This window comes from Taeniopygia guttata, chromosome 1, assembly GCF_048771995.1.
Source record: "Taeniopygia guttata chromosome 1, bTaeGut7.mat, whole genome shotgun sequence".
Classification (NCBI taxonomy): domain Eukaryota; kingdom Metazoa; phylum Chordata; class Aves; order Passeriformes; family Estrildidae; genus Taeniopygia; species Taeniopygia guttata.
This window is the reverse complement of record NC_133024.1, coordinates 15,257,871-15,274,451: the sequence shown is the minus strand read 5'-3', so window position 1 is coordinate 15,274,451 and position 16,581 is coordinate 15,257,871. Positions and strand designations below refer to the sequence as shown.

General features: G+C 40.4%; 2 protein-coding genes and 1 long non-coding RNA gene across 13 annotated transcripts in view; 1 reads left to right on the top strand and 2 right to left on the bottom strand.

Moving 5' to 3' along the window:
* Nucleotides 1–11,795, bottom strand: part of GABRR3 (gamma-aminobutyric acid type A receptor subunit rho3) — a 53,801-nt gene extending 42,006 nt beyond the window's left edge. For both annotated transcript variants that reach the window (XM_072923955.1, XM_072923956.1), the window contains exon 1: nt 7,009–11,795. The gene's annotated coding sequence lies outside the window, so the exon portion shown is untranslated. The remainder of the gene's footprint in view (nt 1–7,008) is intronic.
* Nucleotides 1–16,581, top strand: part of LOC115493512 (uncharacterized) — a 37,076-nt gene that overhangs the window by 5,793 nt on the left and 14,702 nt on the right. The gene's annotated exons all lie outside the window — the stretch shown is intronic.
* DCAF6 (DDB1 and CUL4 associated factor 6) overlaps nt 15,543–16,581 on the bottom strand; it is a 73,253-nt gene continuing 72,214 nt past the window's right edge. For all 9 annotated transcript variants that reach the window (XM_030263691.4, XM_030263685.4, XM_030263705.4 and 6 more), the window contains one exon: nt 15,543–15,990. In XM_030263691.4, the coding sequence (XP_030119551.4) occupies nt 15,926–15,990 (65 nt within the window). In that variant the 3' untranslated portion in view covers nt 15,543–15,925. The remainder of the gene's footprint in view (nt 15,991–16,581) is intronic.

Sequence of the window (16,581 nt, the reverse complement as noted above, 5' to 3'; positions counted from 1 at the left end):
CTTCCTTTCTTCTGTGCATCCACCAGCCCTGCCATGTCCCATGTGAGCAAGCATTGTAGCTCATTGCTGGCCACGTGCTTCTGTCAGGTGTTTATTTGCACTAAATAAATACATAAAATGGGGCTGCCAATCCCTCTGAGCATTTGAAAATCCATGGGAGGCATGGCTGCTCCTCACTCCTACCTCCTTCCTGGAGCCGTGGGCTGCACTGCAGTCGAGGAGCAGGCAGCTCCCAGGCAGGCAGGGAGAAGGACAAGACTCACAGGCCAGGCAGATGTGGAACATGGAGCAGCAGCCTTAAGCTCTGAAGGATGACACCCTGGAAGTAACATTACCCCTCAGCAGCTGCAGAAGCAGCACTCACTCTAGAGAGGAACATGTTCCTTTCAATGATGAAAAACTGGTGAGAGGAAGGAGAACAGACAAAGTTGCCACTGCCTCTCTCTGTTAAACTATCACAGGACTTTTAAACCTCTGCAATTAGAGCTTGTATCCTCTTAGCTTTATCCATTATTCTTAGCTGCAGTGAGGCAAAGGAAACCTGAAGGCAATGCTTCAGTTTTACCTTGATCCTTCTTTTTAGAAGTAGTTTTAATATCCAGGTTACTTATTGGCAAGTTGGATGGCCACAAGACTTTAACACAAATAAATTCTCTGTCACAAGCAAAACAGTTAAAGAAGTGCTCCTCAGAGAAAAGCTGATGAACGGGACAGCTAAAAAAAAATCTGGAGGATATCAGAGAATAAGATGTTCATTTTGGAGTGTATCCTTGGTACAAGCTCTGTTGGTGATAATGTTTGTTAAGGTGTGCTTAACTCCTGAAAGGAGTCTTGTTAGCTCTCATTTGATCAATGACTGGTCTTATGCCACAGCATCATCATGAAAAGGAGGCAGAATTTCTGCTCCTTCTGAGAAAAACCACACGTTTTGTTTTCCTGTGTTGTGAAGAGCAGAGGAGGTTCCAGTATCTCACAGTCTGGCCATCCTAGTGTCTATGCATGAGAGGATTGTTAGTTATTCTTGAAACCCCATAAAGTACTTATTTTCTAGTAATTTGTGATCTGGTAGATGCTGTTCCCAGCTTTCAGGAGATTCAGTTTTCTACAAAGATTTCAGTTGTGCTTAGAGCTTGGTCTTTTCAACAGCTATGGGGAAGGTAATTAAATCTATTTTGCATTTAAACTGTTCTTCTACCTTTCCATATCCTAATGTGCCCTCTATGATTTTAAATTGCTTCCTTTTCTTTGCTTACAAGTGCTCTACTTCTCTAATCATGGAAAAATTGCCCTTCCTCACACTCTACCTTTCTGACTTGCAATAAATTAGCTGGTGACTCCATGACAACAAAATTGATCACATCTCCTCAAGCTGTCTCCGTATGTCTCAGGAAAATTCGTGGGACCTTGTCTTCTCTGACAGCTCATGTCCTGGTTTTCCTGCAGCACCCTCCAACACTGACTGCTAAGTGAGACAGTTCTGGTGCTGCTTTACCTGACTGTTCTGCCACTTTCATGAGCATTTGCTTCCCTGGCTATCAATGATGGCTTTTTATCCTATTCATTTCACAGCTTGACAAATTTAAACTTTTGCAACTTCCTGATTTTTTTTTTTAGTCATTACCAGTGCTCCTACTTGCTTCTCATATTTCCCAAGATCATTTATAGCCATGAACTCTTCCACAACAGAGGTGAGTGTCTGGCTGCAAACCTGCAGTAAGGGTAGAAGAGCAGCCATTACTAAAGTTCAGCTCTTCAGCCAAAACTGTATTTGAAGAGGATTTTAAAAAGTATTATCATAGCCTGGATGCTCCTACCTAGTAGGATCTATAAAATACAAAGGTGAGCAGACTACCAAAATTCCTGCTAATTAGCCCAAGCTGCCTGCAGTATGAGTGGAATACAGTATGAAATAATTTGGCTTTGGGAGCCCTGTAAAACTTAATCAACTGTTTCATTAATTGCCTTGTCACTTTTTGACCCATAAGGGATAGACTTGCTATTTCTGCAGATAGCAGGAATCCAGTACTTATGTCAAGTCAGTAGCTTGGACTAAAATGAGGGATACTTGGGTAGCGACAAGGAGAAAAAGTTTGTACTGTCTGCATGTAGACCAGAGAACAATCAGGTTTTCTCAGAGGTAATAGGCTCAACTCCTGCAAATTCAGATGGAAAAAGTCTTTTGATTAGAGTTGAAAAGGAGCCATGCCCAGCAAGGTTCAGTCTCCTCACCCCCTAAGGAGCAATAAATCCTCTAATCCTACAGAGGTAAAAAAAACCCCAGCTTTACCAGTGGTTTTAGTATGTCCTTTCTTCTGAGAGGACTGTAACTTGTTCAAAATTCTGTTTGCAATCAGCTTAGCAATATTCTGCCTGCTCCACACACATGGGAATTCTCACCTACAGCCACCCTGTGAATTCCTTGCCACTCGCTGTGCAGCTATCAGCTTCTCCCGTGCTTGAAATAGCTCCCCTGCTCCCAGCTGACACTCCCAGCCCACAGAAATCTCAGTATTCCTGTGCAGCTCCTTGGTTTGGGAAATTTAGAAATAGCACAGTGTTTTACTACTATCTTTGCAAGTTTAGGTGAATCCTCTGGAGATAGTAAAACCAAGAGAAAACTCCTGTATGTGCACCACTGACATTCAAAAATACATGGCTGAGCTTTTTAGCTGGCCTCATTTGTCACCATGGGGTTAAGTCCCTAGGATAATTGCTGCCTCACGTAAGAGGAGCCTGGATAATTTGGCCATAGACCTAGAAAGGGGGCTCTAATTTCAACTAAAAATACATTTGCATTCCTTCTGCCTTATTCTTAACCACAGTTTCCCTCTCACAAAGGCACAACCCTTGTGCACTCCTTTCTCCCCTGCCCAGACTTTCTTTACACAACCCTGTATGCCTCTTTCCCAGCTCCCACTCTCAAGCTCCAAATTGCTCCCAGATTTAAGTCCCAAAAATCATGAAGAACTCAATTGATTTCTCCTTGTTTAAGCAAAGACTTCTATCTGAGAAGATTCCAGAGTTCAAGGGTTGTATTATATGAAGTGCCTTGGTGGGTAAGATGTTATATTAAAATAAAATTCACAGAAAGAAAATTTTATTCTATTTGCACTAAGGTTTACAAATTTTTTGCAATTCTTGTTTAACCAAGACAGGTTTCTTTCTCAAAAGTATTTAATTACATGAAATACTAAAGTACATTGTATTGAATCACACTAAATACAATGAAATAAACCTTATTTATTACTAAATTAATCCAAAAGTGTTACTTTTACCCAGATTTAATCTGGACAGCATACTTGTAGATTCACTGTCTCAGAAGCTCAGTATAACACAGGATTTGCAAACAACCAAGAGTAAAAGGCTAGATAATCATGACCTTCTTGACATTCCTTTGTGTTTTACATCTTCTGGGCAGAGATGTTTGGGATCTGTTCTTTCCTTTAAATTAAAAATCAAAACAAACTAAACAACCACTTCACTTTTCCCAGTGTTTGGTTTGGAAGGACTAACATAATTTGAAAAAACTGCCTTAATGTATTGTTTTGGTTTTTTTTGGTTTTTTTTAAATACTCTTGCCCTGTCAGTAATTAACAGATCCAAGTAATTTTAATGGGATAAGTTTTTCTTTCTATTCTGTTTATTTTCTTCTATTGTACAGCAAACCTCATAGTTGGCTGCCAATTAATTCAAAGCTGATCAGTATCTTTGTAAGACGCTAACAAGAATATGTTTTCTTCACTAATTATTCTTGAAGAAGGTAATTTATATTATTAAATGTTCTTCAGGTTTACTTTCCTGTGGTTTATGAGCTCTTGCTAGCTTCAATCGTCTGGAGAGAAATAAGACAAGTAAGTCTCCAGAAAATAATATTAGGAATTACAACAAGCCACACAAGGGATAGCATTTCGAAGCCAACAATTATAAAAGTTTTATTTTAAAATATTTCTGTAAATTGTAAGTAAAGTCCATTGGGATTTTTAAGAATGAAAATATTTTTCCTGGAGAAAACATTAGTGACACTGAAAGAGCTGTGCATTGCCTCCAGGGACCCATTTTACTGAAAGCAAAGATGGGGAGGTGACCAGCTGTCTCAGAATCTTTGAACAGGCTTAGAAAATCCTGCTCTTGATGTAGCTGATTTTGGCAGTAGCTTGAAAAGTCTTGGTGTGATCTGGTACCTTTACTCACGGGCCAGCCATGACCACAGCATTTCCATTTCTCAACTTTTTGGCAGCATTTGTAAAACTCTTGATATTTGAAAGTGCAGTTGCTGAAAGCTTAAATCGAATGCTGCAGGCACTGAAGAGTCTCCCAAGAGCACCATGTATAAAATGCAAAGTCATTATGTGTACATATCTATAAACCCAATGTGTGCTTCATCTTGCTTTTCTCCTTGGTGTTCATCTGCATCCTTCAGTACATAATTATCATTTTTGACTGTTCATTTCTTTACCTATCAGGGTGTGCCAGCTTTGGCTCTCAAAATACATTTCATATTAGCTGTCCTCTATGCTTGATACATCGTTTTAGGAATACAATTATTTTTTGCTGATATCCCCACCACTTTGATTCATAAAATGAATTAAAACCATTACAACAGGAAGTAACTTATGAAACACTAAATGAGAAGCCCTCCCCCCACCCAAGAGCTGACTAAGACAAGAACAAAAGGAGTAATCATGGGTGATAATTGCATTGTCTCATTCCATTTTCTTCTGAAACCTTATTACAGTTGTCCCAAGAAAACATGCATTATCCAATCCAAGTAATGAAAGAGCAATTCCAAAAGCTAATTGTCTTTAAAAATCTAGAGTTGATCCTTTACTCCTTGGAAATAGGAAGGTAATTGCATTGGTGTGCCAATTCATGACCATCATCACTAGGTATCACATCCAGCCTCAGAGTACCAATTTCTCCCTTTCATAAGGTGTTAGAAGAAAAAACCCCATTCAAATATTGCATCGAGACCATTCCAGCACAGACGTGATTTTCATTCATCATGGGTCTATATCTGAGAGAAAAATGCATGCAAGATCCAGTGGCTAAAAACTGAAGAGCAATTCTGTGGCCTGGAGCAGGAGAATTACCCTGGCACCTTCAAGCTTTAAAATCGTTTAAACCTCTACCCAAGTTAGGAAAACACTAACATCTCTTCAAGCATTTCTTCCAAGCCACAGGACACTAGAATGAGAAGAGGAAACAAATCACACGTGGTTCCATAGATGTCATGTTTTGGTGTTCCATTGACCACATTTCATGGCACAGGAGTTACCTCAGATGGCAGTAATGGGATTGCTCCAGAGGGTCTGATCAAAGACCAGACCTGGAAACTGTCTTCACTCAGAGAGCCTTGGCTTTGCAGCTACTGCACAGACAGCAAAAAAAAGTGAGAAGAAACATTGCTGTTCACCAAGGGGAATGAGGATACCAAAGGACTGGAATGCTTTCTGACTGAAATGTAACCCTGGGAAAGAAAATGTATCAGCTCTGCCTGGGAGTGGATGAAGAAAGTCCTAAGAAAGGAACATGAAACAGTTATTTTCACAAACTTTGCTGGGGGTTTTGTTGCTTTTTTTCTTCAAGAAGAAATCATTAGGAGACTAAATTTGGACACCATTTTTCCACTTGCTGCTGCTTCTGCTACTACCATGGCCCCAAGCTGATGGTACAACAGCAGGAGGCCAGCAGCCAAAATGCATTAGGAGCTCAGCTGACATCATCATATCTCTGCTTAATGTCTTGTATCACATGAATGTCTTGGTGCAGATCAGCAGTACAGATATTTAACAATTACTCTTCTGTACAGACAATGTTTAACAGTCCAGAAACAATACACAGGCATGCAGTATGATAAAACATGCATTTTACAGCAGAAAGGACCAACCAGGCTCATCTCTTGAAAAAAAGGAAACACAACCCTGAATTCAGCTATTGTAAATATCCTAGTAGAAAAAGGTAATAATTTTTCATCTTTACAAATCAAAATATGGACTAATAAGTATAATCTCCCCTTTGGATTCAAAGCAAAGAGTCTCAATAAATGTAGAAGTGTGTGAGAATTGTGTCTAGGAATTTCTCTTCTTTGATGATAGATCATTATGTATATACAAATCATTGTACAGCAAATAGAAGTTAGAGATTATTAAAAATAAACATTCAGTTTCTCAGTGATTTAGTGAAATGCTGTACTCTGAGTAAAAAGACAAGTGATCCTTTTATGCAAGAGAGTAGCACATCTACTAGGCCCAAGAGATGAACAAGTCATACTCACAAAAATGACCAAAAAACTGGGGATCCAAACTAGTTTGATTAGGTGTGGGATTTTGATCCTGTGCCTTTAAAAGCTGACACTTTAGCAAAACCATCAAGCTGCATAATTTCCCACAGCTAGAAAAATGCTGCTGATGATCTCTCAAGTGGAACCGAGCAAAAAACCTTATCTCATGCAAACAGTGAGATGTGTATTTTTGGGGATTTTTTTCCCCTCTGTGTTATATAATAAGAAATCAGGTGTGTTTTCCATGGAAATACTGATTCCTCATTTTAACTGCTGGTTTTTTAAGAGCTCCCTTCAATGTATATGCTGGTTATAGGATTGAACATTAACCTATTAAAAAGGCCTAGAATTTGATAACTACACACTCAATGCAGATTAATGAATCTGCAGATTCAGCAACACAAGATCCCTGTGCTCATCCCTCAAGCAAGGATGTTGATAAATGAAAAAACCTGGCACATTTATCCTGGACTTTTCAGGTTGTACTGCACAAACTGATCAAATGGAGTCTGGAACAAATGGGAGCATCCTAAACCCACCATCCCTTACAGCTCAGACCCACAGCCTTTAAAAGCAGCATATCTCTCCACTGGAAACTGCATTTTTTTGGCCATAGACCATGTGTTGTTCACAGTGGCAGAGCCCAAAGTGATGTACAGTGAATTATGTAGAGAACTAAGAAGCCTCCCTGTGCTGCTGCTATTATGGAGTCATTTTTGTCCACTCACCTGGAGGAAGAGCTGCTTTTCACTCTTCTCTGCCCTCTCCTGTGTTCTCTCTGCTTTGTCCATTAGCAAAGGGACCTTCCTGGTTGTGCCATTTTGGAGCTGGCATTCTTAAAACCCCAGTTTGGAGATGAGAAATTTCACATAACACTTGGCAAATCTAGAGGACGCTGCAGGAATCTGATGATACAACTCCAGTGTTCATCTACTGCATATGGAATATAAGGAAGAGGAGTTCATTATGGTGTTTTCCAAGTAAACAAAAAAGGTTTTTTTTTTTCCCTGAAGAGTGAATTAATTTCTTCATAGTCTAAATTTTTCAGCAAGTGAATTTAATCTGATGGGTTTTTAATGTTCTTGTAAAGCCAGGAAAATGTATTAGAAATTGCTAACATTTATCATGTTCCTTGGTAGGATAGTTAGATACTTTGGTTAAAAAGAAACCCCATAATGATTGTCTCTCTTGAATAAATACTTTTAAGTAAATAACTGGGGCTGTAGAACAAATTAAAAAAAAAAAAAAAAGATTAATAATATTTTTGCAAGAAAATAGCGTCCAAATTTAGCCCGTGCAATTTTTGTCAGAAGACAGAGGCTAGAATTATCTCCAGCTAAACCAAGGCTCTCATAACTTGTCATTTGGGAGCTCTTTCAGTGACATGCAGGCAAAGACTAGAACTGACAATTATTTCAACAGGAAAAAAGAACAACAAAACGGAGGTTAGAGGACATGTTATTTATTGTGCTTATCTGACAGCCCAAATGCAATGAGATGAGGCAGAAGAGCCCAGGCACTGTTTACAGGAAGAATCATCTCTTGAAATAGATTCTCATTTCCCTTTGCTCTGTCATAATTAGAAATGTCAAATTTCTTTGGGGAGGAAAAAAATAAAAAAAGTTTTCGCTTCCTCTTCTTCCTTAGGAAATGAAAATATGAGTGAGAATTGAAATATCTGTCTGCAATAAATGCTTGTTTGCTCAACCTAAAATGTATTTACATTTTTGGAAGTGTGGAGTGCATTGTTCATAATCTAGTTAGTTCATCAAAAGTATATTCAGATATGTATTCTTTACCTTTGAATGGTGATGAATCTGTTATCCAATGAACTTAACCCGAGATACCAACAAATCAGGAGAAGTTTAGGAAGTGCTGCTTGTAGAAAGTAACAGGGTAGCTGAGAAGTGCAGGAAAACATGGCACACACAAGCTGTTCATAGATTCCAGATACCAAGGCAAATTGTCTTTCTGGAAACAATCTTGGAAAATTAATTTATATAACACATCTATTACAGTGGACTTACCATTGCACACCACAATAAATGTGGTTCACAAAATCCCCCAACCCACAGCAGAAATTAGTTAAACTTAGTTATAAACTAAGTTGACTTTTCCTGCACCTGTGGTGCTGGTTATTTTGGTTTGGTTGGTTTGTTTGTTTTTCTCTTGATTTCTGCTCTTAAATCCATGAGGTTCCCAGATCCTCAGGTCCTGTGCACTCCAGCTGGCTGACAAACACTTACAAGAAATGTTCTTGTTAAAACATGGTCTTGTGCCATGTTGGAACAGGATGCTTCTTCTCTCCTTTCTTCATTTCAAATTGTTTTGTGAACTGAAATTTCTAAGGACATTCAGTTTTCAAAACATTTCTGTAAGGAAACACGCTGCCTGTGTTTTGAGAGGGGTGCAGTGACTCCAACAACATCAATTCCAGCTCGCAGCTGCATTTGGATCTCAAGTCCTTGGCTCTGGGCATGTGTCAGGCTGCCAAACAGCTCAATTTCCCAACAACATGGGAATTCCTCCCCGTCTCTGCTGGCTGCTTATGAGAGAGGGCTGTGGCTTCATCAAGTCCCTTGCTCAGGGCAATCCATGAGGTTTTCAGGCAGGCGTGGATTACACAGGAATTCAGCTAGCTCTGCATGTTTCACAGCTCAGTGAGCAAAGCTGGGAACAAATTGATGGTTTAAATTGAATTTTACTTCTGATGTGCCAAATGGACCACCTGGGTAGATTCCTAAATCTGAATGTCTGGCTGTGGAGTACCACCCTCTGAGGCAGCTGAATCCCATCCATCTGCCACCCTCCAGCCCACAGTTTAGCCCAGAAGTTGTGTTTTTCTGAAGTGCACCCCATCCTAGGGGGTTACCATGGCAACTGAGGGACGACTGGCAGATGCTGATCCTGCTGCAACTCCACTTCTGTCAGGAGACAGCTAAATCACTAAAGCTCTATTTTATGGTCTTTACTGTAAGACCTAAGGTAATTAAAGAGCACAGGGCCCACCTGCACAAACCCACCCCATTCAGAGCTGTTATTCTCCTATCAGCGACAAGTAATTTCATTTTTTGTACCAGCCTGTTTACTATTTTGAGAAAGCCCATGAAGCACTCAGCTTTGCCATCACACAGCTCACCAAGCAGTGCAGCAGCAATGCTAGTAATGGTTTACCAAGAAACACACATGCTCCCTCTCCTCAAGAGGTTCATGTGAAGCTGCCAGTGTGGAGGAGCTTGTTAGAAACTGAGTCACCTCCTATTTTTAAAAGGCTGGTGCAAGAGGACTCACCTCAGAAATGTTAAGGCTCCAAACACTGCTTTTATTATTAGGCTGATAAGGGATGATAGGCAAATTGTCTTCTCATTCATGCAAAATTTTTCAATCTTTTGAATAGGACTTTTGATGTTGTCTGTCTCTGTCAACTGGCTCTAACACCATTTTAAAGCCAAGCTGTGTAAAATGTGTAAATGTGATCACCACTTACATCAGCACTGTCAGAGGAGGATGGCAACATTTGACTCAGAGCCTCATGTCTTGATGCTTGAGCATCCTCTGTTTGCTCTCTGGCAAACAGCATATCTGGTGATATGGCTCAAAACCCTGGTGTGCACAAATTTGGGGCTCTGCTGCCAGGCAGAAGAGATTCCCAGCCTCAATTTCCCATCTCGTCTTTCTTCAGGAATATATCCTGGTGGATGTCCCTTATTTTTCAACCTGCAGATTCACTGAGATGTCAGCTACCCTCTCATGGAAAGGAGAAGCCCATTTCTCTTCTGCAGCACAGCAGCTTGTTATCCTGCATGGATCTGCAACTTGGAAAGACTTTGTTAGAGCTGTGTCATGTGGCCACTGCCCAGCAACACAGGAGGTCACATCCCTCTGACAGCTTTTAATGCAGGATACCCCCTGCCATATTGCAGGCACCTGGCATTGGAGCATTTCCCTGCAGCCCAGCTGCACTTCAGTCTTCTCTGTAACATCCCTCTGCTTTTAGACTGTCTTGCAGTGAACCAAAATATCATTGCTACATTGAAAGGTTTTCCCCTTCCTTGTGTCTAACTCAGCTTTTCATTTATCCTCACATTGTTTGCTTTCAGCTGCTTTCTGCTTCCCAGGGAATGGGAGAAGGGGAGACCTTTCTTCTGCTCCTCCTGTCTGCTCTCTGCCTGTCCACTGATGGGCCAAAACTGCACCTTGGGCTCACTCTCTTAAACCTTTGAGTCGTTTCTCCAAACTGCTTCATGAAATGCCAGGAAACAGAGGAGAAAGACAGTATGAGAAGCAGGATGAGAGAAATTAAACCTGTTTCTCATTTCTGTATCTCTTGCCCAGTTCTCCTCTACAGAAGTATGTAACAGTCCAAATTTAGAGCCTCCAGACTGCAATCAAATCCATTCAGCACAGCGATGTGGCATTCAAGTGCTGTGAATGAAGCTGAGTTTCTGAGCCATCACATGGATTTTCAGTGTGGTGGGGGAAGCGTGTGACTGTCACCCTTGGTGGCACCCATGGCCCCAGAGCAGGCACACACAGTGTGGTTGTGAAGGAGAGGGCTGGGAATTGCTCCTGCCAGGGGAGGTGCTGACTGTAACTCTGGGGGTGTGCCAGTCTCCCTGCTATTGGGGTGAGCAAGAGCTCCTGCCACAGAGAGAATCATCTTCTCCAGTATAGTCATTGCACAACCTTTACATGCAATGGCAGCAGGTGCACAGTATGATTATATTTAAAAAGAAAAAAAATCGCTTGAGAAAAATTGGAAAGAATTTTGAAGTAGGTCTTCTATGTTACATCCTTGTGCCTGGAAAGCTGCTGTAGTGCAACCGACATCCAAGCCAAATGGTCTTGTCACAGTGCCTAAAACTATTTTTAAAGCCATGTTCATTTAAAGACTTACAGAACTCTTCTTTGCTCTTTCTAATCCTGGGTAAAATAACCATAGATTATTTTAAAGCATGGTATTTCCCATTTGAATGCTCATGGAATTAGACAGGTAACAGTCTCAAACACTTGTGTTGAATGAGCATCCTCAGAGCTGTCTACTGACAGCTATGACAACAATAAGCAAGAATTAAACACCAACTCACCTTGCACAACTACTGAATGGTCATCACACTCTGAGGAACAGAAACCCCATCTTGCAACTTGAAAAGTGTCACATTCAACTCACCATTAAAAGTACCTTGTGTTAATTATCACTCCTTTAGATGACTTAACAGTTACAGGTTTGTTTTAAAGGTATGTGGTTTTAAACCAAATTTCTTACAAAGTGAGGTGAGGACAGGGTCTGAGCATGGAGTCATCCTGTAGAGGGGAAGGAGAAGAACTGCAGTGCATTTTAAGAACAGCTGCAGATCCCCTGGGATTTGTTTTCCAATTAGTTACAAAGCCCATTAACAAACTCTATTTAGAGGGTTTTCCATTTAAGTAAGATTTTCCTAAATTAGTAGCCATTAGTTCTTATTTAGATAGTGAATCTGTCAAATTCCATGGGCTATGCTAGTGTGCAGCCATCTTCCTGCAAAAAAAAAAAAAAAAAAAAAAAAAAAAAAAACCCCAAAAAAACCCCCCAAAAAAACCCACCTTGCTGTGGGTTGTAGTAGTAGTTGTTTTTTGAATTTCAGTTTGCTAGAGGGGAGCATTGACAGAAAGTTCTTAAAAGGCACTAAGAAGGTGCCTTTTCATCAAAGAGAACAAAGCAAATGCAAATACTAAAAGGAACATTTAAACCTGTGGAAAATAGATTTCTATTACCTTAAATAACTCAGGCTCAGCAGTAGAGAATGTCACTGAGAAGTCAAATTGGATGCTTACACAGATAAAGGTATTTGTGAATGTCATAATACATGGAAAGAGCTTAAAATTGATTTCACCCCACATTTCAAAGACTAGTTCAATCTCTGTTTAGGCAGGGCAGTGACCTCACAGATGCCTCCTGTGTCATTCCCTGTGCTTCAGCTGAGGCTTTTGGGGTTGGCCTCTTGTTGAGTGTGTGGGATCAGGAGGAATATGGGCTGGGATCCAACTGCTGCTAATTGCAGCTCCTTTCTTAACAGTGCTGCCAGCTCTGCCCACGAAACAGGACTATTCCCAAGGATTGTGAGTGATGGCCTGAGCCTGGCTCAGTGGGATCCTTCCATAAAAACCTGGCTACCCATAAAAGAATGGCTCAGCTCTCCCAGGCAGCGCCTCTGACTGTATTCATCCCCTGCACACAACCACACACACACTCAGTGGTTATTTTGTTGGTGCAAGGTCAGTGAAACCCCCATTGAACATTTACTTCTGGAATTTCTTCCTCAAAAACGTCATCTGGGATATTCTCAAAGAGCTAAAGGTGCACACAATAGCCTACTGTAACATTTAGCTACTGCTTAGGTAAGAAAAATTCACAGTCCAAGTGATGCAGGATGCCTTTAACAAACTTTCCTGACTCCATCAGGTGAGGCACAAAGAGCAGAACTCAGAGTGGATTGAACAAGCTCAGCATCTTTGTCAGAAGAGATTGTGTCCTGCAGGGACCATCTGCCCAGGCTTCAAGACACCAAATTATTTACCAGGAATTGTAGCAACATATCAGAGAAGTTGCTTTTAATCTTTGCAATGGTGTTAAGGAATATCCTTCCTAGAAATGAGCCCTTGCTCTTCCCAGCACACAAGCAATGACAGTGCTGAAGTGCATGTGCAATCCTCAGCCTACACAGCAGGAGAAGGTGTTCCCTGCATCCTTATCACCATCCTGATGCTCAATTTGGGCTGCAATTAGACAATAACGTTTTGGATATCTCCAAGTGCAGCAGGAACGAGGCACTAGAGGGAGCTCCGGCAGCACCACCCACCTCTGAGCCCAGCCTGAAACCAGAGCACGAGATTTCCTTCTCAATTTGTGAGGCTTTGGGATGGCTTATTGCTTTGATTAACTTCTCTGCACATTTGAATAACATTTTCCAATATTCTTTTGCAGCTGCAAACTCTGGAATTGCCAGCATTCCCCATTTCTGCCGACAGCTTCTGTTATTGTATGGTTCTAGGAATTCAGATTTAGCCCTTTACATAAATGTTAATAAAATAAAGCCAACCCAAACACTGTAGATATCTTAGTTTAGAAAAACTGCCTGAAAAGCTTCAGTGAAGTTAGAAAAACCCTCCAGATACTAATTTTTTTTCCCTTATTGAGATGAAATCCTCCTTTTAATCAGTAAACCCGCAGCTATGCATCAGGAATTAAAGCTAATATTTAGACTTTGAATAAATAAGAGACATTTTGGGAATAATGTGCCTATTGGGGAACTGTGGGGAAAAAAAGACAAGATTATTGCTGTTGGTATGCTCTTTGCTGGCAATTGCTCTAACTAAAGCAGAAGTGGCAGAAGCAGCTTTTTTATTTTTAGAAAGATATCCACAGTGATTTATTAAACATCTCCGGGGAAGACAAAAGCTATGCTCTCCATATATTTACTTGAGGAAGAATTTATTTTCAAGGCAGAAAACTAATAATTTCTAAATAAGAAGAGTCAGGCTTCTGTAGAAACACCAGGGCTAATTTTGGAAGAAATTACCTCAAGAATCAACTACAGAGAACCCAACTGCATTAAACATTGTGTTACTCTATTTCATTCAAAAAATTGTTCAGGAGCCCCAGCAGTGGAGCAGACAATCCTATTTTATCTATACACTAAAGACCTTATATATTTCCTGTATAGTTCTTTTAAATATAATGAGAGCAGAACCCGTTATAAAAATTCAAGCTTAATTTACATGTGATAGAAAAACATTGCTCAGAGCAGCAAGGTTTGAATAGTGCTCAACCCCTGTGTTCTCCCCTTTCCAAACAGATCCACCACAAAGTCATAAAATATTCTTTCATTTCTTACTGATCTAAACATGCTTGACCAAAACATTATCTCATGAGAAAAAACTACAGTTATGCTTCCTTCTCCCACAGAAGGGCCACTTACTCCACCAGAGAAGAGAGATGTCCATATTAGCTGTTCCTCTCACTCAATTTCCTTAACAAACAAGCATCTTACCTTGACATTTTCTCCTCTCTCTTGCTGATGTAAGATACTTTCTCAAACACTTAGCAGATCTCCATCCTCTGTTGCACCAACCTCCTTGGGATGTGACCGTTCCTGGGTTTCACAGCACTCCAGAGTTTGAGGTGTCCATTCTTCTCAGCACCCTCTGCCTCCAAAAACCTCTTTCCCCAACAGTTATTTTCTCCTTTGCCAAATTCTCTTCACTGTATCACTTTCAATGATTTCTTAACTTCTCCTTTAAAACAAACAAGGAAACCACCCAGCTACCCTTATTCCACCTCCTCACACTCTTCCTCTCCCCTCATGTTATTCTTCCCTTGCCCAAGGGAATATCTTCACTGTTACTGCCAACTGAATTCCATATAATTCCCACTTCTCCTCCCTCACAAATTTCTCTTTATCTCTCTCAGTTGTTTTGGTTTTCCCTTTACCCTTTATATCCCTTCCCCATGTCCCTTCAGCTTGCCTGCACTGTGAATCAGGACATCAGAATGTTGTGTTAATGTTCTGTTTTATTTAGTGTGGGGAATTCCTTTTGTTGATGTCAGGAAAGTTGGTGCAGCTCGTGTGATGAATGTGTATTTTAATGTCAGCAGGGTAATGAACCCTCCAGTACCCTCATCCCCCTGATTTAGAATTCTTCCCAGCATTCTGTATTCCCCAATGGAGCCTCTCAGCATCTGCCATCCTTGTCAAGAACTGCCATTGAGCAAACAGCTCTTTCCATTGCTCCACCTTCCTTCCTCCACTTTCTCTTCCCCATTGCCATCCAAAACTCTGTGGAGGAAGGGTAAAGCCCATAAAACAGACTGAGCAGCCTTCCCAAATAATTACTACTAGGAAACAATGCACAGGAATTTTTAAATTCATGTTCCCTAAAGCCAGTGGAAATTAAGATGTACCTGCTGCTGTTGCAAAGAAGGCAAAGTCACAAATCTATCAGTGAAATACAACTATTTCACCAGCATTACAGACCCAGGTACAGAGAATGGGAAATGACATTAAACAGCTAAGGGAGAGAGAAGTTTTGCCTACATAAGTGTGGGAAATCCAAGAATCAAGAGACACAGGGTCTTAAAAGTCCCCAGTGCTCGCTGTAAGAAACAATTGTGTTTGTCACTTCACAAACACTGTAAGAAAGAATGCAAATACTGCAAAGACAGCAACGGGGCTCTAGTTACAAGGTGATAAATCACTTGCTGCACAAAGTAAAACCAGAAAACTACTCAAAACAACCAAATCTTTTAATTAGAAAGCAACAAACATGCAAACAGCAGGTATAGAAATTTATTTGAACCAACGTTTTTACTATCATGAAAGTTACTTTAAAACATTGATCCAAGCTCCCACATTTGCTGTTTAAGGAAAATATTGCACTTGGCATCTTCTAGCACCCCTCATACATGGCAAAACATTTCAAAAACATTTTTGTTTATTTTAACTTGCACACTCTCCCCAAGTCATGCACACAGTCATTCAAAAAAACAAAAGGTTAGGTTATCCAAAAGCAATACCTCAGAATTGCACTAAAGCTCTGTAAGGAAAAATATAATTAATGTCTTATACAAATTCCATTGACTTCCAGGTGCTCACACACAACTGTTGGTTACTCTTCATCTTCATTTTCATTCTCCTGGCCAGATCCTTCTGATCTGTCACCTTCCAATCGGTCTGCAAAACACACATTTAGTAAAAAGAACCTGTAAAATTTTCTTTTTCTGGTAAATATTTATTACGTTCTGTCTCCCTGTGCTATTACACAATGGACTATGGCTGTGGGTTTTATGGTAGAAGAAATTCTGTGTGGATGTACAGCAGAGAGTGGGTAGAAATGTTACCACAAGAAAGGAGAAAAGGAGAAATGCCCTTAAGGATTTCCAGGCATGAAAGCAAAACATGTGTACAAAAGGAAAAATCTTGTAGCTGCTGACTAGCTGTCAGCACAGAAAAGATGAATGCAAGTATAACATTAAAATGAGATGGTGACTGCAAGGGACAGAAGTGCTGTTCTGGGGAGCTGAAACTACAATACCTACAGTTAGAAATGTGAATAGTCCAGAAACTGGGAGATCACTGCCTGTCACTTCAATACAGAAAAAGTGCCTTTTCATGTAAATATTCAGAGAAGGGCAAATACAGAAATGTGTGAGGGAACATGACTGGCTCAAGACCAATCACTCAAGCAACATGCAGTCAGGTTTAGAAACATTCTACCCAGCCATAACAGATTTTTGCTGAAATTGTTGTAACTGAAGTGTTGGG